This window comes from Rana temporaria, chromosome 3, assembly GCF_905171775.1.
Source record: "Rana temporaria chromosome 3, aRanTem1.1, whole genome shotgun sequence".
Classification (NCBI taxonomy): Eukaryota; Metazoa; Chordata; class Amphibia; order Anura; family Ranidae; genus Rana; species Rana temporaria.
In genome coordinates, this window is record NC_053491.1 from 424812320 (window position 1) to 424839962 (window position 27643).

Genomic DNA, 27643 nt, shown 5'->3' on the forward strand with positions numbered 1-27643 from the left:
CAATCAATATGCTAGATGACAGAAAATTTAAATAATGCACACATAATGTACAGTAGAAGTCTGTTCTTACCTTGGTGACAGTAAGCAAGTAGAAGTTGGTGACTCCGTTTTCATGGGCTCCTTTCAAGCGAAGTCTGCACTCTTCCTCATCGATCAGCTCCCCTACGTATTCATTCACAAACTCACCCTGAAACAAACCAACAAATACAATATTGAGAAAGGAGCAGATATAATCTTATGTTATTGAATCTTCAACAGTGTTTCTACCACATGAGGAAGCCAATCAAAAAACAGAGTCTAGACTATTGCAGTAGTAGCAAATAACACTTGCTCCTGAATGCCTAACATTGTTGATGCTGAAAAACTGATACAGGCGGTTCCCGAGTTACATACATTCCACTTACATACAACTCCTACTTACAAACGGAAGGAGACAAAAGTGAGAGGAAATCTACCCTCAGGAAGGGAAATTCACTCCAGTGAGGCCCCGTACACACGACCGGGTTTCTCGGCAAAAAACAGCTTCTTGCCGAGATTCCCGTTAGTGTGTACGAGGCATTCAGGTTTCTCGTCTGGAAATCTGGCCAGAATCTCGACGAGAAAAAAAGAGAACCTGCTCTCTTTTTTCTCGTTGAGATTCTTGTCGGCCTGTTTCCCGACGAGAAACCCGAGAGTGTGTATACTTACCTGTCGCCGTGGAAACCCGCGCATGCTCGAAATTACTTTGACGCATGCGCGGTAGCTTCCACGGCATAGGTAGGGTGAAGCAAGATGGCGGCGATGGCATCGAATGTGACGAGCGCATTTCAAGAGAACCGCGGTTCTTTTGAAATGAAAATCAGTACACTCTGGCGGCAAGAGTTTCTTGCCAAGAATCTCGTCAGGGAAAACGACGGGTTTTTCCTGACGTGTGTACGAGGCCTAATGCCGCGTACACATGATCATTTTTCGCATGGAAAAAACAACGTTTTTAAAAAATGTAATTTAAAATGATCGTGTGTGGGCTTCACATCATTTTTCAGGGTTCTGGAAAATGACAAAAAAAATATTCGAACATGCTGCATTTTTTAACAACGTTTTAAACCATGTAGTTTTTCGGGTTGTAAAAAATTATCGTGTGTGGGCTTAAACAACGTTATGAGACGGGAGCGCTCGTTCTGGTAAAACTACCGTTCGTAATGGACTAAGCACATTCATCACGCTGTAACAGACAGAAAAGCGTGAATTGTCTTTTACTAACACAAAATCAGCAAAAGCAGCCCAAAGGGTGGCGCCATCGGCATGGAACTTCCCCATTATAGTGCCGTCGTACGTGTTGTACGTCACTGCGCTTTGCTAGAGCATTTTTTTTTTTCACGATTGTGTGTAGGCAAGGCCGTTTTAATGATCAAGTTGAAAAAAAATTAGTTTTTTCTAGAGCCTGAAAAACGTATTTTTTTACAACCCGAAAAATGATCGTGTGTACACGTCATAATGCAGCGTACATACGATCATTTTCCGGTATGAAAAAAAACAAAGTTTTTTAAAAATGTCATTTAAAATGATCGTGTGTGGGCTTCACATCATTTTTCGGGTTCTGAAAAACGACAATTTTTTTTTCCGAACATGCTGCATTTTTTAACAACATTTTAAACAATGTCGTTTTTCGGGTTGTAAAAAATTATCGTGTGTGGGCTAAAACGACGTTAAAAACGCGTGCATGCTCAGAAGCAAGTTATGAGACGGGAGCGCTCGTTCTGGAAAAACTACCGATCATAATGGAGTAAGCACATTCATCACGCTGTAACAGACAGAAAAGCGCGAATCGTCTTTTACTTACACTAAATCAGCTAAAGTTGCCCCAAGGGTGGCGTCATCCGCATGGAACTTCCCCTTTATAGTGCCGTCGTACATGTTGTACGTCACCGCGCTTTGCTAGAGCATTTTTTTTAAATGATCGTGTGTGGGCAACGGCATTTTAACGATGAAGTTGAAAAAAACGAAGTTTTTTCGAGATGCTGAAAAACATCGTTTTTTTCATGCCGAAAAATGAACGTGTGAACGCGGCATAAGAGTTATCATTGGAAAAAAGTGTCTCCGATTAAGTTTTTTCTACCAGTCCTTATTTCTACAACGACCCAACATTTTCAAAATGCAATTGTCACAGGGACAGAAAGTGAGGTGAAATCTTCTGAATAGGGGCACATACAGCAAAACAAATGCTACAAAAGTGAAGCTCCACCCAAAGGGGCAAGTTCCGCTTGATCCCCCCCCCCCTCCACTGCCACATTTGGCACTTTTTAGGGGGAAGCAGGTACCTGATTTTGACAAGTACCCACTCCCAGTTTTAGCTCAGATCACTGCAGCGATCTGAGACAGAAGTGCTGACTTACCCTTTTGTGCCTTATATTACAATATCTCAGCATGAGTTCCCAGCTCTACCACCTGTTTTGACCATTATATGTGTGCCTCTTGTGAATGAATTTTCCATGCATTCTGCATTTCAGAACATGCAAACTACCATTTGGTTCAGCTGCACCAGGTTGCACAGCAAGAAAAAATGCAATTAAGGAATCTTGCCAATTAATTCTTTAACAGGTATAACAAGACAGGAGCTGACCAAACATAGCAGTATCTGCGAAATAATAGAAATGTATGTTTTTAGTGGAATATTTCATGTATTCATTATTGTTAGGTATTTAAATCTAAACCTTGGTTTTTAGTGCCGAGGCGCCGGGGGACAGATGCAGCATCAGACTGATGCTGCACCCACCTAGGTAAGTATAAAACTACAAGAAAGAAGGAACCCATAATTCTCTTTTAATGCATTCTATGCATTAAGATAAAAAAACCTTCTGTGTGCAGCAGCCGTCCTCCAGCACCCCTAATACTTACCTGAGCACCATCTCTCTTCAGCGATGTTCACGAGTTCCTTGGCCGTTCAGAACTCTCCTCTCCTTGACTCTGCTATCAATCATAGTCAGTTAGCAAATCAAGAGAAAGGGGGGGTGCGAACTGGGGCTTTGTGTCTGAATTGACACGGGGAGCTATGTTTCGGCTCGGGTGCCCCCACAGCAAGCTGTTTGCTGTGGGGGCACTTGACAGGGCACTCGACAGGACAGAAAGTGAAGGGACAGGAAGTGAAAGAAAATCTCCCCAATGGGACTAGGATGGTGAAAAAAAATCTGTCAGGGTTCATAACCCTCCCTTGCTCTATCCAAAATGAAGAAAAAAAAAGTTTTGATTATAGTTTTACCCTAAGTAAAAAAAAAAAACTCAAAGTTTCTTCTACTCGTCAGAATACTACCTTTCGAATATCTCTCTTGCACAGAAGGCCCCAGCCTCTCCTCTCAGTGCGGAACAGCTCAGTCTCTGGGTAAAGCCGTTTGGTAAAGCTCTGGTTTTGGCATTGCTCCCCAGCAGGGCACACCTGTGGGTGACACTCATAAAGCAACATACGGTTCAGGCACTGGGAGTCCAGGCCACACGGAGATTCATCAGAGGAACGACAGTTACAACGAGGTATTTCTGAGATATCGGCCACCTGGATCTGAATTTTCCCCACAGGTTTGTTGTTCTGAAATATGAAAAAAAATTATCAAAAACACGCCATTGACAGTTTACTTACAATAAAAATGACCGGTGCTGCTCAAGGCTCCACCAGGTCCTCTTGACAAACTGCTGACAAGGACAGAGCTTGTCATAGCTCAAAACATCGAGTAGCAAAAGGAAGTCCTAAAAGTCGCACATCAAAGCAAAACCCTGTAAGTAGGTGTATGACAGCCTCAGCCCAGGCTCCAACAAGGCCACGCCCCCAACGCGTTTCACACTGCCCTGGAGTTTAATCATGATTAAGTGCCGGGGCGGAATGAAATGCATTACAGTAATGTGCTACTTTTAGGATTTCCTTTTGCTACTGAATAAACAGTTTAATGTCGCCAAGGATCTGAAACGAAAATGCCTGGTTAACCTCCCTGGTGGTATGATTCTTTCAGAAAAAAACATGCTGAAAGCGGTACCATTATTTGCAAGGACATTTGGCGTTTTATATTGTAGGCCTGTAATCCTTAGAAATAACTCACTTAAATCTGACCAAACCAGAGTCTAATAGGCATCCCGGGTATGAAATTTTTTTAAAAACAAAATGATAAATTATAATATAATAAATAATTATAAATAATTATAACAAATAATAATATAATTATAATAAAAATTATTCAATAATGTAATCAACTCAAAATCACTGAAATTTGCTCAGTTGCAGAATTGTCGCTGTCATTTTTTTATTTTTTATGACGAATTTCCCCACAAATCGCTATCGCACAATTCTGCAAGTGATTATAATTTATTATCGCTGTTTTCTAGCTGATCTAAAACCATTTTTGACATAAAGGGACACTTTTGGTTGCTATGGACAATCTACAGTTTGCAGGGAGAAAGAACCGTTTTTATTATATAAAAGAACATGTAGGACACTGGGCAGACCACTAGGGACAAGGGGGGTGTATTTTTTACATACAGTACTGTAATCTATAAGATTACAGTATACTGACTGTATAGTGTTTGTTTACCTTTTTGAATTTGGCGCCAATCTCCGCCCCCATGCGTCGTAACGTCGCAGGGAACGGAGATCGGCGGCACAGGAGGACATTGTGTGGATCGAGCGAGGTCCCGCATCGCTGGATCCAGGAACAAGGTAAGCCAGCGTGCGCTGCAGGCTCTGCATAGCTACCCCGAGCGTGACTCGGGGTTACCGATTTTGGCACAAAAAATCCACCCTGAGTCACGCTCGGGGATACCGCCAGGAGGGTTAAACAAAGGACTAATTGCATTTTCCTTGGGACTGGATGATTATTTATTTTATAAAAAACAAAAGTTTCTTGAACTGAACATACTGGGGTTGATTTACTAAAGGCAAATAGACTACGTACTTTATGAAGTGCAGTTGTCCTCTGCAAGTGCAGTTGCTCCAGAGCTTATTAAATGAGGCAAGGCTGTACTTTGCAAAGAATACCCAATCACATGCAAGGGAAAAAAAAAAAAAAAAAAAAAAAAAAAAACAAGCATTTCTGCTTGCACGATTGGATGATGGAAGTCAGCAGAGCTTCTACTCAATTACTAAGCTTAGGAGCAACTGCACTTGCAGAGTGCAACTGCAGTCTATTTGCCTTTAGTAAATTAAACCCACTAGATATACAGAACACGTCTATGTTCGTTGGGAGCAAAATGATTTGAATCTATCCATGCAGAAAACAAGCATCCAGGCTCTACTTGCCTGTGAGCTGCAATTTCAGATATTATCGACAACAGCCTACTTGAGAGAGCTGGTATTGAAGCATAAGTCATATGTTATAATGGCTTTATAGATGTGCTTGTACTATCAACCTGCTGAGTAATGTATACAACAGGGATGCCGAAAAGTTAGATAAATGTGTCTGAAGACAGTAAGGGACCTGTACACAACTTTGTGGTTTTAGGTACTTGCATGTGCATTTTACATGATAGTCCAACAATAAAAGGATGTACAATGCTGCCAGAAAGATCACCATCTAGATAGATTTAGCATAAATTTATAGATGACAGTGCTCCTTACTCCCCATAGACATTGCAGGTTCAGGCTTTAATCACACCCTTTCTGTACTACGTTTCCATTGATGTCAAAATCAGAACTTTCTTTCCTGCAAGTTCAAACCCAGTCTTTGTACCTTATTCCTTTTAACAATCATTGATCAAACACAAAAGGCATGACACATACTAGTTTTGTTGTATAAGTCACAGGAATTATATCCACCATGTTTCACTTCACTTGTATCACGCACAGTCTTGGCATTCATGCGCCCAAGCTTCACTCTTCTGTGGTCCGGCTGATCGAGCTTCACTATTAGGCCCCATACACACGATAGAATCCATCCGCAGATAAATCCCAGCAAATGGGTTTCTGCGGATAGATCCTATGGTGTGTACACGCCAGCGGATCTTTTTCCGCGGAGAAATCTCCTCTGGGATGGATTTCAGCAGATCGAATATTTGCTGTGCTGCACAACAAATCCATCTGCTGGAATCCATTCCAACGGATGGATCCGCTCGTCTGTACAGACCTACCGGATCCATTCGTCCAAAGGGATTCCCCGCACGCGTCGTAATGATTTGACGCATGCGTGGAATTCCTTATATGACAGCGTCGCGCCCGTCGCCGCGTCATAATCGCGGCGACGGCGCGACACGTCATCGGCAGAGGATTTCCGCGGGGATTTCAATGCGATGGTGTGTACACTCCATCGCATAGAAATCTGCGGAAATCTTTGAGAGGATTTATCCGTGGAAACGGTCCGCTGGACCGTATCTGCGGATAAATCCTCTCGTGTGTATGGGGCCTTAGACTTTCTCCAGTGTTTCTTCCACCAACCTTGGACAGACCAGCTTCTACTGGGGCTGCAAACCTCCCACCTTCTTTTGCCCTCTCTAAGGGGTTTCCACTTTTCTTCATCCTGAAGATGCCAATTTGTTCCAGAATCCCATAGTGTGGGTGGAATAGGGCTTGGGATGCACGAGTGGCGAGATTGTAGTGATACAGGTGAAACGGTATATATGATTCCTATGACTTGCATAATAAAACATATGTGTGATGCATTATTACACAGGGAATGTGTTTGATCAATAATTGCCAAGAGGAATAAAAGGTAAAAAGGCAGGGTTTGAACTAGCAGGAAATACATTACAGAGTACAGAGAGGGTATGATTGAAGCCAGGCTCTGCAAGTGTGTTTAGAGAGAAAGAAGAGCTGTCATCTTTAAATTTGCACATTTTACTTGAGTTACCACTGAAATCCATTTAGCAAGCTTTCTGTTGCAAATCACATTAAATGCAGCAGACAGGACTTTTTAATGGCACCACACCTACAACTCATCAAAAGTGTGCAGATGTAAACAACTGCCATGTGGGACTAGCTGTCAATGAATTATAGGCATCTGATTCTTAAAATAATGCTACTGTAATCACGAGAAATATGCAACAAGTGGAGTAGGGACTCTGCTATGAAAACGTTATTTTTTTTTCAGTATTTAGAGGATCTAAACAACAGCTCTGAAAACTGGGCAGCACCAAGCATGCATTTACTATATGGTACTTGGGGGCTTGTGCCTAATGCAGCAGGAATAGAGAAGCAAGCTCAAATGCACACAATTTACATTTTTTATAGGCTTTTCCTTTTCCTCACCTGACATAGGTAAATCATAAAATAAATGAACTGGTGAAAAAAGGAGCAGAGGGTCTACTGAGAAGTGTCTCAAAATGTTTGCAAAGTTTTTCCAGTTTCCTAAACTAACTTGGCCACCAAGCCATTGTATGGGCATGCAAGTGTCAAAGTAAAGCCAATGAGGGCCTTTCCATGGTTTCATACCCTGATGTGCTTGTATGGAGGGGGTTTTCTGGAGTTTCTCTCCACTTCCAGTGCTTCTTTGCTCTCCCGCTGTGCCTTCAGTTCATGGAACCTCTTAGCAGCCTCTTCCAGAGCTGCACATAACATTAAAACAGAGGCAGAATCACTAAATGTATATACAATGTGTATACTGTATGCATTTGCACAATGGTTAACCAGATTTGCAGGACTTAGAGTACATCACATTACACAACAGAAAAATAAGGAAACTTCCACAACTGAAACACAGGCAACAACTAAAACCTTTCAGATGCTCTAACCCAGGCATGTCCAAAGTCCGGCCCGGGGGCCAATTGCGGCCCCCGTTCCAGTTTAATGTGGCCCCCTGGCAATTTGGATATATACTGTATTTATCGGCGCTGCCTCAGAGGGGACAGGGAGGGGGGAATGAGTACTGTCAAATTACATACAGGTGAATCTCCCGTTTACTCTGCGGCATCTGTAATAGGAAGTCTTGTCTCCTTGGCTGCCATTGGACGACTCCTCTGTCTATCATAGGAGGTGGGACATTGTATTAAAGAGGCTGCTGTGTAAACAGGAGATTCTCCTGTATGTAATCTGTTGACGCTCATCAGGCCCCCACCCCCCCGAGGCTGCAGATGGGCAATGGAGAGGCTGCATTTATGGCAATGGCGAGACTGCAAATTGGCAATGATTGGACTGCATTGATGGGCAATGACCCTTATTTTGCTTCACAGTTCCTTTATTTAAATTTTTCCTGAAACTTCCCTAATGTCAAGGTGAGTGTTATACGATGATAAATACAATGTATCCAAATAATACGCCCAAGATCATCTCTTCACCACACACAGCCACAAAGGCAGGAGAATTCTTATTGGGCCGTATATTAGTACTCGGGCAAACACACTTAGACCAAATTTTAATGGTTCAAAGAATGTCAGCAAAATGGTCGGCCCTGACGCATTTTCACTTCATCAAATCTGGCCCTCTTTGAAAAAAGTTTGGACACCCCTGCTCTAACCCTTCCCTATTGTAATGTTACATTGGAGAGATTCCCCCTTACTTCCTGTCCTGGTACTAAAATAGAAAGTAAACTTTACACTAACCGTAATAAAAACCATTATTGCGATTATATCTCTTCCCCACGCCTTCCAAAACAAGTACCAAATAAATTTAACAGAATTTGTGCTCTCTTATAAACTTGTATGGAAAGTATATATGAGTTTGAGGTAGCCATCGTGAATAAACATCTTTGTTTGGGATGTGGTGCCTATATAAATGGGTGTTTCTATCTGTGTTTGGACGACCTTAAAACAAATAAGTGAAGAAACAGTGTTTGAGGTAACCTTTTCTTTTCATCATTCCACATACTAACCTTTCTTAAAAGTTTTGTTCATACTGGTCTGGCCCTCTGCAAAGCTTTTATCCCCTTCTACATAGGGAAAGACACGACCATGGTGTACCCAATAATAATCATGAGAACCAAAGAAGAAAACTGGAAAATCTCCTATGTCATGTTTCAGGCCCTGGATATTGAGTGGGACGGACCTCGGATTGCAGATCTCAGCTGGCCACCATCTGGAGAAAAAAAAGCAAAATGGTATTTTAGAGTACATAACCAGAAAATCAGTGATATATAGACAAAGTATCTTTAGCCCTTAACTTAACCCCAGGAAGATTTCCCCCCCCCCTTCCTGACCAGGCCATTTTTTGCAATACAGCACTACGTTACTTTAACTGACAATTGCGTGGCCGTGTGACACTTTCTTTTGGTGGTATTTGAAAAAAAGGCTGACGACAAAAAAAAAAAAAGTAAAAAAGTCGTTACTTTTTGCTATAACACATATCCAATAAAAAAAAATTAAAAAAAACAAATTTATTTTTGGTAAAAAAAAAAATCCTAATAAGCGTATATTGATTGGTTTGTGCAAAAGTTATAGTGTCTACAAACTATTTGATATCTTTATATATATATATATTCATAAAAAAAATGTACTATTAATGGCGGCGATCAGCGACTAGGTATGTGATCTGGCTGCCCTGCCGCAGTACATGTATGGTGGCTGGTCCTCCAGTGGTTAAGAATACTGGCTACAGACATACTAGAAGGGCAAAGTACCTTGTCTACACTCATAATCACACAATGATACCATGAATTCAGCACTTGCCTGTAATTCCCAAGCTTGACCCACACAATCTGTTTGTAGTGCAGCTTCTTCCCCGTCCTACAGTCATTGCAGCTCCAGGATCCTTGTGGCATCTCTATGTTGAGACAGGAAGGGTGGAAGGCGGCTGGACACGAATCGCAGCATAGTAGCTTGCCGCCTCCTCGAATGAACACATAACACCTTATTAAGAATACTGATTAGGGTGCCATACCAACCCTTTCATTGACACCCAAACAACAAAAGGGTTACAAGCTAAGTTATGACGGACCAACTGGCTTCTGACTGGGCAGAACGGACGAGCAATCAGAGAATGTCACTCTGTAGGAAACACCCAAAATACTTAGTGGTAACACTAGTAGTTTTTAATGGTCCATGTGGGCTTTTTATGTCACGCTCTGCTGAAGGGGGGGGGGGGGGGTGTAAACCAAAAAGCTGAATGCAACCTTAAGATACATATTGGCAAAACTGTTGCATTAAGCATTGCTGGCATACACCATCATCTCTAAAATGGTTTTACACTCAGGAGATGTGCTATGCCAGATTTTGACTTGATGGGAGTAGTATGCACATGTACAGAATCAATTCCTTTCCTGATAAATTGCAAAAAGCCAAACAGTGCAAAACCTGTACAATTTAATTGCTTGTTAATGTGGGTATACTAACGACTGTGCATGAGGTGCTCTATTGTATATTATCTGTGTTCATGTGGAAGAAGCCCATCAACACAATGGATGCTGGTGGCATAACTAAAGCATGACTAAAAAGCACATATAGAGCCAAGGAGGTGAGCCAGTCCTTATTTTTTATTAAACTGCCAGATAGTCTTTTAACATGACTGGCAGGATATCTGGATGAACATATGATGCCTGGTGGAAACAAAATCAGAGAGATTTATAAAGATTTAATTATATATAGATTTTACCCATAGAACCCATTACTTATAGAGTACAGTCGGTAAGTATAGATAAAGCTTACTCAGGCATTGAAAGTGACTTTTGCATTTCAGATTTGTAAATGCTCTTTCTAGTGGTCATCTGTTGTTATTATTATTCAGACCCAAGTGAAAAAAGCCTCTTTAACCACTTCCCGACGGCCGTACGACTATATACGGCCGCAGGGTGGTTCTACTTCTCTGGGGCGCCGTGTTTCTACGGCCGCCCCTTTCCGCGTTCCCAACGCGCGCTCCCGAGCGTGCAGCGGGGAACTTCTGTGCTGGCCGTGTCCCTTGGACACAGCCAATCACAGATCGCCGTGAACGGCCAATCGGAGTGGCCGTTTGCTAGGCGATCTGTGCGGCGAATGAGAGATGATCTCATATGTTTACATATGAGATCATTTCTCATTGCCGGCTCTCACAGACAGCGGTGCTGTCAGGGAGAGAGGAGACTGATCTGTGTCTCTTGTACATAGAGACACAGATCGGTCACCTCCCCCAGTCACCACCCCTTCCCCCACAGTTAGAACACTATATAGGGAATACATTTAACCCCTTTCTCACCCCCTAGTGTTAACCCCTTCCCTGCCAGTCACATTTATACAGTAATTAGTGCATATTTATAGCACTGATCGCAGTATAAATGTGAATGGTGCCAAAAATGTGTCAAAAGTGTCCGATGTGTCCGCCATAATGTCGCAGTCGCAATAAAAATCGCAGATCGCCGCCATTACTAGTAAAAAAAAAAATAATAAAAAATAATAATTCTGTCCCTCATTTTGTAGGCGCTATAACTTTTGCGCAAACCAGTCGCTTATTGCGATTTTTTTTTTTTACTAAAAATATGTAGAATACGTATCGGCCTAGACTGAGGATAAAAAAAAAGTTAAAAAAAAATTGAGCTATTTATTACAGCAACAAGTAATTTTTTTTTATTTTTTTCAAAATTGTCGCTCTATTTTTGTTTATAGCGCAAAAAATAAAAACCGCAGAGGTGATCAAATACCACCAAAAGAAAGCTCTATTTGTGGGGAAAAAAGGACGTAAATTTTGTTTGGAAAGGCACGTTGCATGACCGCGCAATTGTCAGTTAAAGCGACGCAGTGCCGAATCGCAAAAAGTCCTCTGGGCAGGAAGGGGGTTTAAGTGCCCAGTAAGGAAGTGGTTAAAGCCCACCCTGTGACCAACTTACACTCACCAATGCAGCGCTCCTCCTCTGTTGCAGCTGCTGCAAAATATCCATGTCGAAGTTTACAGAGGGCTGATTGTATAATCTTTATGCCACATGATAACACTTGGGCCAGTCGACTGGCTGCTTGTGACCATGCACTGCATCATGGTGTGTGGTTACATACTGGAGTCATGATAGGAGCGACATAAATATTTTGTGGCAGCTGCGATAAAGAAAGGAGCAACATGGAGCCCTAGGAAGGTGAGTGTAAGAGAATCCAAGGGGTGGGCTTACAAAAAACTTTTAAACATCCACTTACATATGTCCCTAATAAAGTGTCTGTTGTCATTGTCAGGTCAGACCTCACACCTTGCAATAAAGTACAGTCTTTGAGCAGTATATATATATATATATATATATACCCCCATGTACATGCTTATCTGCCAACTATACACAATTTTTTTTTTCTGTTTTAACAAACTTAAATAAGATCATTTAGGGCCGGGGGTTTACAAACTTTCTAAACAAATGGAAAGTTTACCGCCCTTCAGACTTTAGGGGGGCAGGACTATGGCCATTGGGAGCAAACAAATATCCCGGCATCAGTAGGAATAAACAATTCCTCCTTCTTTAATGTCATTAAGATAAAGTATTCAGATGCCTTTTCCCTAGCAAGAGCATTTTATTGGGCTGCCATCAGAGAGGAATACTGCTTATCGTGGTGGTTTATTGAATGAGAGTTTACCTGTTCCTTAGTGGAGGCTGGATTTCGTTTATGCTGAATATTGATTGATCTCTGGTAAGAGTCAGTGTGTTCCATTGGTGGAGGTCTCCTGTCTGCTATTCATCACAGCATATTCATTCCGCGGACATGTTCGGTCGTCTGTACGGCCGACCGGACAGTTTTCCGGCGGATCGGACATGTTTCCAGCGAACGAATGTTTCTTAGCATGCTAAGAAACATGTCCGCTGGAAGCCTGTCCGTCGGACATGGTCGGTCGTCTGTACGACTCACCGCTCGGCCGAAAGCCCTCGCATGCGTCGAAGTGATTCGACGCATGCGTGGAAGCATTGACCTTCCAGGGTCGCGCACGTCGCCGCGTCATCGTCGCGGCGACGGAGCGGCCACGTCACAGTGTTCGCTGTCCGCGGGAAATTTGGTCTGATGGTGTGTACAGCCATCAGACCAAAATCCGCCAGCAGACATGTCCGATGAAAACGGTCCGCGGAAGGTCAATGCTTCCACGCATGCGTCGAATCACTTCGACGCATGCGAGGGCTTTCGGCCGAGCGGTGAGTCGTACAGACGACCGAACATGTCCGACGGACAGGCTTCCATGTTGTACTAAATGTTGTACCCTCATTAAACGTAACCATATTCTACACTTAGAGGCGCCTCTCTTCTGTTTAATACTCTGTAGCTCCTGCTGGATTTTGCTTCTAATCCCCTTGTGGAGGCTTCCATTTGTGGATAGACATTTTATGGTTACACAACCTTTCACATTGCTATAATCTTTTTATATGGACTATAAACTGAAGGATTTATGAATAAATGGTTGTGGAATGAATCATCTGAGTTTCCATTATTTCTTATGGGAAAATTTGTTTTGATATACAAGTGCTTTGGATTACAAGCATGCTTCCGGAAAGAAATTTTGCTTGCAATCCAATACACTGATCAGTCATAACATTGTGACCACAAAAAATAAATAAATTACAGGGTTATACAACATATTATATTGGGAAAGGGAAAATGAGGGTTTATAGAGGGAAAGACATATAGATAGTAATAGGGTGAATTATACTTCATATAGAGCAGTGAAAATTCCGAAATATTGCACAATGGTAAGTAACATATTGACAAAACCCTGAACAAATGAAGCTGTGAACATTATTGAATTGGCAAAAGAAACAAAAAAAATTCCACCAGGCAACATACATCCACAATGTTCTGCCCAGAAGCATTTCTTTCTAAAAACAGGTGTGTCCAAACCTACCAGTTATGGTGCCCATGGATCCCTCTTATCACCAGACACAAAATTCATCAAACAGTGCCACTTGAGTATAAATGGAGAAGGACGATGGAGGCGTGGCCGACAGCAACCAATCAGATGCTGCTGTTCATTTCTAAACAATAGAAATGACAGCCAGAATCTAATTGCTTTGGGAACACATCCACTTTCCTTCCCTATTAAAGAAAACCCAACAGCCACAAAGACCTCCCAGCAGGATATATTTCCTCTAAAAAAATGCCTACATTGTTCAGATTGTCCAATAACCAGTGTTTTAGAGGAAATATATTTCAAGCTCAAGCAACACAGCAGACATTGGCATAGCTTATAAGTAATGCTTCAGCATCAAAGCCAAAAGCAGCCAGCGCAAGCAGAGGGCTGAAAATAATTGTGATCGTAAGCATAAACCCACAGGGGGTATTAATAATATTATTACTAATATTACATTATTAGGCATCAAAACAAAGTTCTAGTTTTCTATCAAAAATGTTTGCAATCACTGTTCTGGGTTAAAAACAAAAAGGGAAAGATTTATAGTAGTTTATATACTATACAAGTGATTTATATGAAATAAGAGCAACATTTTTTAGGCTCTTTCAGGAAAGTGGGAAACCTACAGATGAATGCAGCTATTAGGAGGATGGAAAAGCATGTCTACATAGACTGCTTTTTAAAGGAAATGACAAATTAAAGCGGGGGTTCACCCTATGAACGGAAAAAAAAAAAAAAAAAAAAATTCTACTACCATAAAATCAGGCATTGTAGCGCGAGCTACAGTATGCCTGTCCCGATTTTTTTACCCCCGTACTCACCTTGTAATCGTTCATCGAAGATACCGGGGAATGGGCGTGCCTATGGAGACGGAGGATGATTGACGGCCGGCTCTGGAGCGTCACGCTTCTCCGGAAATAGCCGAAATAGGCTTGGCTCTTCACGGCGCCTGCGCATAGCCTGTGCGCAGGCGCCGTGAAGAGCCGAGACCTACTCCGGCTGTCTTCGGGGAGAGTGACGTGCCAGGGCCGGCCGTCAATCATCCTCCCTCTCCATAGGCACGCCCATTCCCCGCGGGAGCCGAAATCTACGATGTCCGATTACAAGGTGAGTCCGGGGTTAAAAAAATCGGGACAGGCATACTGTAGCTCGCGCTACAATGCCTGTCTCGATGGTAAAATCATGTGGGTGAGGGTGAACTACCGCTTTAAGCATTTACAAAATCTTATAAAGTAGCACTGTGGCCAGGCTATTAATACTATTTTTTTTTTTTTATTACAGGTACTTATATAGTGCTCACCTATACAGTTTAGGTAAACAGTGGCGCTAAAGTGCATGATCAAATACACAAAAAAATATATACAAAATATACTGATATTACTGATAAATACACATCAATAATGTGATAAGTGCATGAAATCACCTATGTGATCATAAACATAAAAAGTGAAAAAAATAAAAGAATATAAAATTGTAGTATAGAACTACATGTCACAGTGCAATCAGAAGTCCTCCAAATATTTAGCGTTCTTCACACCACACTGCTTGTGCGCCAATTGCCTCTTACCCATAAGAAATGAACTCACCAAAACAAATTGCCAAATTACATGCTCGGAGGACTTGAATAGAGAGTAGCTACTCTCTATTATAGAGAAAAAACAAAAAGAAAAAATGTGCCTACTAATAAGTGCAGTATGTCTGATAATATGGAATTTATTAATTCATTAAAACAGCCAAATGGCTACTCACTAAAAAGTAGTACAAAATGCGCTCATAAAAAGGGGAAGTGTAGTCACTGTAGATCGTCAGCCGATGATGGTGGCTTCTCTGGTGAAGATATTGTTGGTTGCTGTCCAGGAAAGAAGCGAGGCAGAGCACTGCGGGAACAGCAAATCCCGGAAGTACCTGTTCGGCGGCGTGCTTTCGGTCTGGAGCGCACACGGCTCTTGGCGACAGGAAGTGACGTCAGACGGGCTCATAGTGATGACGCGTTTTCATCAGATCAGTGCAATCCCAGGGAGTCACGGTCTTTCCCAGCAGTTGTCAGAAAAAAAATAATAATAATAATAATTAGAAAGCAGCAGCAGGACTAAAGCTGTACGTCTGTACAGCTTTAGTCCTGCTGCTTCCTAATTATTATTATTATTATTTTTTTTCTGACAACTGCTGGGAAAGACCGTGACTCCCTGGGATTGCACTGATCTGATAAAAATGCGGAAGCATTGAAACGCGTCATCACTACGAGCCCCTGTCTGACGTCACTTCCTGTCGCCAAGAGCCGTGTGCGCTCCAGGTCGAAAGCACGCCACCGTGGTCCGGGTTGCTGCTTAGAAAAGGAGTGAGTTGCTTCATAACCGAAGAGGTGGATATCGCTATATTGGATTCATTAACCCAGTGTGGCTAAACGGCATTATTGCCAAACATGAGAATGTGAGGCAATTTGTTTTGGTGAGTTCATATGTTATGGGGAAGAGGCGATTGGCGCACAAGCGGTGTGGTGTGAAGAACTACATATTTGGAGGACTTTTGATTGCACTGTGACATGCTTTGTCATGTAGTTCTATGGACTAGTGTTATACTACAATTTTATATTCTTTCCTTTTTCTCACTTTTTATGTTTATGATCACTTGGGTGATTCCATGCAATTACTTCATGCTTGTGTCACTTATCACATTATTTTTGTGTATTTATCAGTGTACGTGTTTATATATTTGTTTCTGTATTTGATTATGCACTTTAGTGCCACACAGAGTTTACCTAAAGTGATCTGTACAGGTGATAGTTTGAGATTTTCCCTATTTTTTATAGAAAGTGGCAGCTACACGTTAATTTAGTTTAATATGTATATATATTTTTTTTCTGTGGCGCATTGGTGTTTTATACATATAGTGCCGTCAATTTACAGAGCGCTTCACATATACAGTATATTGTACATTCACATCAGTCTCTGCCCTCAAGGAGCTTACAATCTAAGGTCTCTAACACACATACTAGGGCCAATTTAGTCTAGAGCAAATTAACCTACCAGAATGACTTTGGAGTGTGGGAGGAAACTGGAGTACCTGGAGGAAACCCACAAAGGCACAGGGAGAACATGAAAACTCTGGGCAAGTAGTACAATAGTTGGAATTTGAACAGATTGCCCTAGTGCTTCCGGGTGGAAGTGCTAACCACTTAGCCACTGTGCTGCCCATAATATTTACATATTCTTAGCAAGCAGTGAATAAAATTGTAAAACACGCCCTGTGACCACTCAGTAGTCTCTGTAGCGTGACCACTCAATGACCACTGTGGAGCAATTCTAATTCACATTTTACAACAGAAGCGCTAAAGTTGTTCAAGTTGTTCCCATAGCAGCTCAGATTATTCTCCCCCAGTCCTGGTATATCAGGTTAGCTCTGTGGGAAGGGCAGGGAACGCGGAGTACAACTTGGGCAACTTTAAGGGTGAAGCGCTTCACAATGTCCACAACTACTGAGGTCAATGTGGGTTTTCTTTAAATCTTATTTTCTGCTTGTTAGTAATATTTAAATACTATTATGTACATATGTAAATACATATAAGCTGGCTACAGGTTTGCATTAAATATAAGTACTGTTTCAGAAAAGGTGACATGTGCAGCACTTTTTGGTCTTCATCACTACACATTTACTGTTTATTACAAATGGCAGATGAAGGCATGCCACTGCCATTCTGCTGCTTTATATAGATTTTTTTTTAAATGACCACGTTTACTGGGTGCATGGTAATGTGCTTTTCAAATATACTTGGAGCTTCTAAATAGTGTAGTGTAAATAACATGAATGAGTTAATAATAAAAAAAAGTGCCAGAAGCAGAGCCCAGTCATGTGACCTGTCAAAGTTGTGACTGGAGGACTCTCCTCCAATCACGGCGTTCTCTTTACTGAGTGCGCAGCAATAAGCAGAGACAACTCCATTGGATACATCCGCAAGATAATGGCACTGCAACCCAATCAGGGCTGGCAAGAGCTTTCTGTTTCCATTCACCGTGCCTTACTTGTAGTCTCCACCCCACAACACAAGAGTCCTTTCATGTAGCTTAAAGTGATTTTAAAGCTTTTTTTTTTTTCTTTTTAAATAACAATGTTATACTTACCTCCACTGTGAAGCTCGTTTTGCACAAAGTGGCTCCGATCCTCGACTTCTGGGATCCCTCGGTGGCTCTCGCGGCTCCTCCTTGCATCAGATAACCCCCCCTAGGAGAAGCGCTCTCCTGGAGGGTTACCTTACGGGCGTGCTCCTGAGTCCAGCATTTGCGTCCATAGACACGAATGCTTGACTCGGCCCCACTCCCCACATCATTGATCAGGATTTGACTGACAGCAGCGGGAGCCAATGGCTGTGCTGCTATCAATCTATCCAATCAAGAGCCGGGCCCAGTGCAGAGAGGGACAGTGCATCTCTGCCGAGTGAATTCCAGGGCTCAGGTAAGTAAAATGGGGGCTAGGGGGCCGGTAACTGCCAGATGTTTTTTCACCTTAATGCATAGGATGCATTAAGATGAAAAAAACACAAGGGTTTACATCCCCTTTAAGTCAGCAGGTGAGGATGAATGAAATGTCTCTTTATTTAGTCGAAAGAGTACACATGTTCCAAACATAGCCAACATTAACACGTTTCAGCCTATCAAGGCCTTACACAATATGAGTAAGGCCTTGATAGGCTGAAACGTGTTAGTGTTGGCCCTGTTTGGAACATGTGACATTTTATTCATCCTCACCTGGTTGCTGACTTTATCTACATGGAAGAACTCCATTGGATGCTGTGGTGTTGAACAACATTACAGTATATAGCAGAGAGTGGATGGCAATATCTGCACTCTGTTGTAAATGAAGTCCATACTCTAAACTGACAGCTGAGTCCTGCCCAGAATCATGGCTTTCCTTGTATTTTGTACACTGGCAGGGGTCTCCTATAGAGAGAAATGGGCCATCTCCATAGACTCTGGAGGCTGCATAATTTTCCAGGAGGAGATACCTGTGTATGGTTGGGACAGCAGAGGTACAAATCCCTGCAGGATGTAAATTAAGCCACAGAAGTAATCTGTAGGAATCTAAGATCTACAGTATAACATAATCAAGATGTGATAAGGATGGTTTGGGGTACTTTTAACTATTGTTATACTGGCTCGTCTGATAAAAGGCTAAGGAGGGACAAGACCTGTAATTGTATCACTGAACTGCAGCAACAATTTATTCTTCTGGCCTGCCACACAGGGATGGTAGATGGGCCACAGGAAGTGGGTGGGCAGATACAAATACAAATCCTGTGGCAGGCAAAACAGCTCCCATATACATGAAGTTCAGATTTGTAATTAGCTGTTTGCTAATGCCGCGTACACACGATCATTTTTCAGCATGAAAAAAAAAATAGTTTTTCAGCATGTTTAAAAAAAACGAAGTTTTTCCAACTTCATCATTAAAACGACATAGCCCGCACACCATCGTTTTTAAAAAATGATCTAGCAAAGCACGGTGACGTACAACACGTACGACTGCACTTTAAAGGGGAAGTTCGATTCGCCTTTAGGCTGCTTTAGCTGATTCCGTGTTAGTAAAAGACGATTCGCGCTTTTTTGTCTGTTACAGCGTGATGAATGTGCTTACTCCATTATGAATGGTTGTTTTACCAGAACGAGCGCTCCCGTCTCATAACTTGCTTCTGAGCATGCGCAGGTTTTTTTCGTTGTTTTAGCACACACGCGATCAATTTTTACAACCCGAAAAACGACATTGTTTAAAACGACGTTAAAAAATGCAGCATGTTCGTAAGCAAGTACTCACATTTCTGCCACAAGTAAGCAAGGAAATTGGCTTCAGAACTTGCATCTTTAGCAATGGTAACTTTTATATTTCTATATATACACAAACTCCATTGTAATGGAACTTTCCATGTACATTCAATTTCTTATAGTAGTAAAGTCTCTATGACAATAAAAAATAATGTGCACCCCTGAAGTTTAAGCCATAATGTACTAGTATGCACTGCATACTAGTACATTATGATAAACTTACCAACAAACTGAGCCCTCCAGCAATATGCTGTCAGGGCTCTCCCCGATCCTAGATGCTTCCATCTTCCTCCGGTCTTCGTTTCGGGTTTCGCATCTCCGGGCACTTGATTGGCCAGGCCGTTGTGACCTCACTCCCGTGTGCGGGAGTCACATCGCTGCAGCATGCAGAGCAAGACGTAAATGTAATCTGAGCTACGCATGTGCAGCTCAGATCACATTAGTCGTTGACAGGCATGGAGGACATGTATGACAGAAGAGACCGCTAGCGAGAGTCTCTTCTTTATAAAAAGCCTGCCTGTCGGCAGATTTGACAGTTTACTACCACTTTAACACAAAGAAAAAATTCTCTAAAAATTCACAATTTGGAATTCAGTGTAAAGTTAAAACCACAAATATTGAGCTTATATTTCTGCTTATAATTATTAAAATATCAGGTGGAAGTCCATTCTTGGAAAGGTATTCTGAAATGGGAGGGGGTGACAAGTGAACACGTTACGTTTTCCCTGTATTAACGAAGTGCATGGTTACTTTAAATTTATTGCAGTCAGATCACTAAAAACGAGACTGGCTACTGAGGGCTATTGTATCGTACGTTATATTTTATTACATTTTTACAAAGTAGCCTTCTGAGGGTAAAGAAAAAATGGCGGCAACATAACATTAAGTCACTCAATTCACACACTGGGCCTTAGTGCTATGCTAAAATCTTATTTCTAGACTGTATTTTGGTAATGATGACCAACTTACAGCTTGGGTGTCAAGGCCTACTAAAACTGGCACATCTGTTTTTTTGTTTGTTTTTGAGGGGGAGGGAGGCATGCTAAAAACCCACTGTGTTTTAATGACTCTCAGGCACTCAGGCGGTATGGGAATGAAGTCCTGTGCCCACATCTGTGAGTGCTGGCCGGGAAGGGAGCTTGTCTATGCTCCAGGCAATGGTAGAGGGTGACTAGGTGTCCTGGGAACCACACATCAAGTCAAGACTTGCTATATGATAGTGAATAGCAGTCTCAGCCTGGACTCCCGGCAGGCCATGCCCCCAACGTGTTTCACTCCACCCACCAGATCTTACTCATGGGGATGGGAAGCCATCCCCATGAGTAAGTTCCGGTGGGCAGAGTGAAAAACGTTGGGGAGAGTGGCCTGGCAGGGGTCCACCTGAGACTGCCATTCACTATTGTACAGTATGTCTTGACCTGATGAGCAGTTCCTGGGACACCTAGTCATTCTCGGTCATTATTTTTTGAAGCTGGATTCCCTTATTAGTTTACATACCTGAGCTTTCAGCATGTCCTGTTTTATGAGATTTGAGTTAACCTAAGCTTTAAAATACGACTAAAAGAATTATGAATGTAATAGTGGGTAGTGGCACTAGTGGGGAGATGCCTCTTCCCCTCCTTTCCAAACCATGGAAGGGCCATGACCATGATGACCAGAGAACTGCTGTAAACCGGCCTTCAGGTCCATAAATTCCTATGTTGATTCCACAGTGACAACAAAATGTATTTTCTGAAAACAGCATTTTAGCTTTTGCCATCTGTGTTTTATAATTTAAAGCAAACTAAAGAAAATGAATTTTAAGTAAAAAATAAAAAAATAGGTAGAATTATTTTGAGCCCTTTAAGCCATAACAGCACACAGATATCAGGAAGGAGACACAACACACCCAAAATAACTCAGCATCCATTACAAGTTCACAAGGCATGCAAAGCGAGAAAGCAGCGCAAGGAAAGCCGCGTGCGAAGCAAGGATGGATTTTTTATGGTTTTATATCTTTATAAACACAGTTAAATGCAGATGTGAGTGGGTTAAATGGGAGAAAAGCTATTTTTAGTTACCTTTCTCAGATTTCTTTAGGAAAGCTGGCGAGGAAGAAGGAATCATAGGTATTTTCATCAACTCTGCACGCTTTGAGTCATTCAGTAGAAAGTGGGACTTAAAGGACATAGAACTGACCAGGGTATAATCCTGAACTATCAGCCCTATACAAAACAAACAGAGAGATGCGGTCAATGAAAGCACCCATGATTCCACAAGGATCAACACAGAGTGGGGAGGGGGTGTGGAGGTTCAGGGAAGAAGAAGAAAACAATACAAATAAATAAAAAGACACAATGAGAAAATGAAAAGTAAACATGGGTGAAAAGAATGACATAAGAACAACTAAAATTAGAAAATGACATGGGTGGTGTCAATATGTGGCTCTGATTAGGTTAAAGTGGTTCTAAAGGGAGGAGGTTTTATACCTTAAGGCATTCTCTGCATTAAGGTAAAAAAAAAAAAAAAAAGCTGCTGTTTGCAGCTCCCCCCTATACTTACCTGAGCCGGATCCCAATCCAGGGCTGTGCCCGATAGCAGCTGCTCTCTCGGTTCTCCCCCTCCTCACTGGACAGAGAGGCAGCAGCAGGAGCCAATGGCCCCTGCTGCTGTCAATTACAGCCAGTGAGCAGAGAGCGGAGGGTGAGGCCGAGACGCAATCTGTGTTTTAAAGGACACACAGAGCATGGCTTGGGATCAAGCCCACACAAGTGCCTCCATAGCAAACAGCTTGCTATAGAATGCACTGGGCAGGAGGGAGGAGCCAGAAACGTTGGAGGGGCAACCGAGAAGAAAAGGATCAGGGCTACTCTCTGTAACGTCATTGCACAGAGCAGGTAAATATAACATGTTTCTTATTATTTTTTTAAGTTGGTTTACAGTTACTTTTACTAGGACCTGCCTAGTAGGAGGCCAGATCATAGGGGTGGATCAGCTGACATCACTGTGACTGCATCATGATTGGGTTATCTCAGTGCACCCCATGAAATTGCAGTGATTGTGACATTTGGAGGGGGGGGGACACTCTCCAAACACAAGAATAGCAAGTAGAACCCCCCTGGCTGCCTTTCCTTTCAAAGGGTTAAGGGAATTTGACTGGCTGATAAAGGCTGCACATTTTCTTATGTTTTCAAAATGTAACCTATATGTTTAAAAAAAAGGACATGCAAGCACTTTGTGTTGCATGCCATAGTATGACTTCTTTAAACATTCTCTCCATGGGCCAGTGATAAAATGCATATGCGTCAGAAGCAAACCTGTTATAACAAAGACCTGTACCATCCATCAATCTTATGCAAATCCCCAAAAATTTAGCATCTACTGTTCTAATACTGAATTTCCAAAAGGAAGACTCCTGCCACTCACAGTGTAGTTCCAGTGGCTCACTGACAGACTGCTCTGTGGGATAAGATTGTAACATTTATAAGCTGGCAATACACTAGAAGAAAACTTTTGTTAGAAATTTTTCATATCAAAAACCTTTATTCAATCTTTTGTTATTGGGACCAAATAAATGTTCGTTTTAGATCGCAGTGACGAGAAAATTCAAAGAAGCAGGATGAAAAATATTTCTTGAATAAACTAATTTCTAATAGTGTATGTTGTTTTCTTTCAGAAAAGTTAATTTGTTCCAAAATATTTAAAAGAAAGTAAAATGTTCAAGTACTTTTAAATATTAATTGAACATACTGAGAATTTACATACAAATTCTACTAGTGTATGGCCAGCTTTACAGCAAAGCTGAAATAAGCCTGGACAACGCTGACCAAGCTTATGATGAGGTTACCTTCAATCTATGATCCAAAACAATCTGTAGTTTCAGATATATACAGTAGACATCTGAAATACTGGAAGAACACAAACTATCTTTTGGTAGTAAATGTCACCTCTACCTTTTCCAACAAATACAACATTTATATATAACTTAGCTTATACGGTTTTGTATGTTTATGTTTTTATGTTAGTTATGCCCATGCTTGTGGCAGGTTTAGTTTAAGGTCTGACTTTAAGGAATTCAGCATTTTCATACTAACACTAGAAAAGTATAGGCCACTCTGCTGATAAAGAAGTTATATACTGGCACTTTCATGGCGATTGTAACCTTTAATTTTCTCTTAATAATTTTCTGTTGATAATCTTTGAATTATAAGCTGTAGCAAGATTTTTTAGAGGAACCTTGTACAGGATAGTATTCTGGAACATTGGGTTATACTGCTACCTGTAACAAACATATGGCCCCTGCCCCCATCTATACCTGGTCTTCACAACAAGAAGCATATGGAAGGGCAATGCAAGAAAGACAAAACCAGGGGAAATTCCCAGCCCAACCAGTCTGCTTACCAAACGAATTAACCTGTCCAACAGTATGCGTTAAAACAGGGGTTTAGTTAGCACACATTTGCAAATGCATGTGTAAGCTACAAGGCCCCTTCAATGCACCCTATATTACTTGCAGTCCTAACCTTTTAAATGTATGAGAGTCTCCACAGTGGTAGCATAAGAATTCTAATGGATGGATAAGGGGCAGGTGGGTCTGGAAGTAGCCCAATCCCCCCTAAAGGCACAGGGGCACACTGGACACCCAGCACATACAGTGGGGATCGAAAGTTTGGGGACCCCAGGTAAAAATTTGTATTAATGTGCATAACGAAGCCAAGGAAAGATGGAAAAATCTCCAAAAGGCATAAAATTATAGATTAGACATTCTTATAATATGTCAAAAAAAGTTAGATTTTATTTCCATCATTTACACTTTCAAAATTACAGAAAACAAAAAAATGGCGTCTGCAAAAGTTTGGGCACCCTGCAGAATTTATAGCATGCACTGCCCCCTTTGCAAAGCTGGTTGATAAAGGCTGCACATTTTCTTATGTTTTCAAAATTTAACCTATATGTTTAAAAAAAGGACATGCAAGCACTTTGTGTTGCATCCCATAGTATGACTTCTTTAAACATTCTCTCCATGGGCCAGTGATAAAATGCATATGCATCAGAAGCAAACCTGTTATAATACTATCCTACATCCTGTATTTCTGTGTCCCCGTCCCCGATATGTGGCTATTGTATTTTGTAGCACATTGGAAATTGTATGTGTATGTTTTTTGTGTTTGTTTTCAATAAAAATGATCTGATAAAAAAAAAAGAAAGGAAGAAACCACACTGGGAAGAAAGGAGGCCATGGGCCTTAAAACAACCTTGTCCTTGTGTAGCACAAGAAAGGGTTCTTTATAGGTTCAGGTTGGCAACTCAAAAACTAGCCTTGCAGAAGTGGTGGTGAAGAGAAAGGCAACCCTGCCAGTAAGGACAGACAGAGGAAAATCCCTAATAGGTTCAAAGGGCCGTTACTCGAAGAGTCAACAGGTTGATATCCCACTGAGTCACTTAGGAAAGTATAGGGGGAACAATGTGAGCAACATACCTCCACAAGGGAAGGAGAAGTAAGTGGTCTTTGAAAAATAATCTTTAGGGATGAGATTTGAACCATGATGGTATGCAAGGCCAACTGTTGATCCAGACCAGACTGTAGAAAAGACAGAATTCATCCCATGAAGTACTTCCTGAGATGGAAATTCCTGGCCTCGCACCACGTAAAATATGCTTTTCAGGTGTAATCATAGACATCGCGAGAAGTCAATTTTCTAGATATCAAGATCATAGGCATAACTGAATCAGGTAGGCTGTTAAAGCCAGCAACCTAGAAGCAGTATTGTAGACTGCCACCTAGGACAGAGTATTCAAATGATCCAGAGGAGCCCACAGAGTCTGCCAGGAGCTTGACTATGTCTTGGCACCATGTTCTCCTGGGCAAGTCCAGTGAACTGATGATTACTGAAATGCCCTCTATCTTGATCCCGTGGAGCAGGCAAGGAAGAAGTATCATAGGAAGAACAGCATAGCTTAGATTAAATTGATCCTGCAGAGTCACCAGAACATCCAGTGTAAAAGCCAGAATATCTCTGGACCTGAATATAAACCAGCTCAGTTTGTTGTTGAACGTGGAAGCCAAGAGGTCCAAATACAGTACTCCCCACCTTCAACAGAGGTCTAGAAACACCTTAGGTTGAAGAGACCTCTCTCCTGAGTATAGACACCGACGACTGAGGAAGTCTGTTTGCCAATTATCTACGTCAGGAACATGCAAGGTGGACAGAGCTGGACACTTTCCATCCAAGTGAGAATCAGATTTGCTCATCTTTGAGCTGCAAGACTTTATGGTCCTTCCTGATGGTTGATGTAAGCCACACACCTATGGCATTGTCTGACAGAATCCTGGTCTGATGTCCCTGTAGTCAAGAGGTCCAGGGTTGAAGAGTTAAACAAATTGCTCAGAACTCCAGAATATTCTTGTTCAAGTCCCTAGCACCGGGAGAGTAACGAGGACTCATTGTGCACTCAGGCTGGCATCTGTCAGGAGAACTTTCCAGGCCACCAGGAGAAAGGATTATCCCATTTCCAGCACAGGACTTTTTATCCACCAGGCCATAGTAAGCCTGTTTTGGGAGTCAAGGGGATTCTGCAGCAGAGCAAGAACCAGCGCTAGCACCTTGGTGAATACTCAAGGTGCACAGAAAGTCCAAAGGAGGGGACACAAATTGGTCATGTTGCATGTCCACAGCAAAACGTAGGTAGCGTTGATGAGCTGGGAGGTGAGGATATGTAAGTAGGCCTTCTTGATGTCAGAAAAGGCCAGAATATCCCCCGGGTGGAGGGAAGTAAAGACTGGGTTGATTCCTCACATCATTTTTGAACTGGGTTCACAACTTTTTTTTTTTTATCAGTCAAAACTCAATAATATATTGTTAGCCAAACCCTTGGGAGGGGAGAAGATCTTTTTAGGCTAAGATCAGTCACTGTACAATACAGGCTGTAAAAGAGAGTGTAGTGGTAAAGTTTTAAAAGTTTGAAGCATTTACAGAGAGTCCAGGCTAGGGAACATTGCCAAGGCTGAAGCAGGGTGCTCTAAGTCCAGGTATGTGTGCACAATAAAAAAATAAGTCATGAAATTGTATCATAGCTTTTGGAAATAGTTCAATATTCTGAATCTCCTCATGTGCTGAATCCTCAAAACTGGACAAAGTACCATACTTATCTTACATTCAAATGGGTAATAGCAGTTGCTGCAACAAGAAGATCAGAGATAGACTCTGTGGGATAGAATGAAGGGACCAACTTGCCACAGGCACTCCAACAATGCCCAAAGCTTATCAATCTGTGTGTCCAAAATGGCACATGCATGGGCAGTGTGCCAGACCTAGAAGGAGATTGCACAGGGCGCCTAGGTCAAACAACTGGTAAACAATATAGTGCCAGATTTAAAATGAAAACAGTTTCACTCCTGCTGCCCACTTCCAATGTGTTGCACAGTATGCTCTTCTGTTTTACTCTTAGAGGACTGGCACAGCACACCTAGGCTTTAATGGATAAGGGTCCTTACCATATCAGTGTTCCATCCTGCATCTTTCCCCAGGCAGATAGACAGAGAGATAAGTACAAGCCCTATTCAGTGGTCTTCACCCATCTGGTGGGCATACTCTGTAAGGAGTCTTCAGGGACTGGGTTCAACCAGACAGAGACACCTTAGCCCTGGACCCCTGGCAAACTCAACACTGCGCCACATGTTTAAGCACCAAAAGCAGGATCCAGTGCCTGGAGGCTGACATTATAGGCCAGCCCCATACCTTATTTTTGGCAGGGCGAGGGTACAGTCAAAAATGAGCTTCAGTGACTTTGCAGCAATGGAAGAATCTTGCTAGAAGAAAAAATATCTTGATAAAAAATAAAATGGTTTTGTTTCTCTAGGAGCAGTGAGATGTCCAATCGGCTAAGGACACTACCAAAACCCTGAGGCATTGTGGGAGTGGGAGGCTATACCTCGCCATTATCCAGTCTCCTAAAGATGACAGCATAATCCAACATTCCAGAATACTGGCCCTCTGCCACATAACGTATGACCAAAAACGTATTTACTGTATGTAAAATTGCTGCTAATGCATAGGAAGCATTTGTTATGGCCATTAAAGTATATATACAATAGAAAAATCCCTTCTTAGGCAGCTGTCACTGGAACTGTTCTGGAGATGACTGTAAAATTTAAGATTTCCAACCACACAGTGTTAATTCCATCAGCAAGAATCTG

At 41.9% G+C, this 27643-nt stretch overlaps 1 protein-coding gene across 7 annotated transcripts in view; it reads right to left on the bottom strand.

Moving 5' to 3' along the window:
- NSD3 (nuclear receptor binding SET domain protein 3) overlaps positions 1 to 27643 on the bottom strand; it is a 198281-nt gene that overhangs the window by 18729 nt on the left and 151909 nt on the right. For 3 of the 7 annotated variants that reach the window (XM_040346229.1, XM_040346227.1, XM_040346225.1), the window contains exons 14-19: positions 21528 to 21671; positions 9547 to 9706; positions 8754 to 8956; positions 7379 to 7491; positions 3287 to 3556; positions 71 to 187 (exon numbers count right to left, since the gene is read on the bottom strand). In XM_040346229.1, coding sequence (XP_040202163.1) covers positions 71 to 187; positions 3287 to 3556; positions 7379 to 7491; positions 8754 to 8956; positions 9547 to 9706; positions 21528 to 21671 — 1007 coding nt within the window. The remainder of the gene's footprint in view (positions 1 to 70; positions 188 to 3286; positions 3557 to 7378; positions 7492 to 8753; positions 8957 to 9546; positions 9707 to 21527; positions 21672 to 27643) is intronic. The other 4 variants (XM_040346228.1, XM_040346226.1, XM_040346231.1 and 1 more) reach the window with 3 other exon arrangements.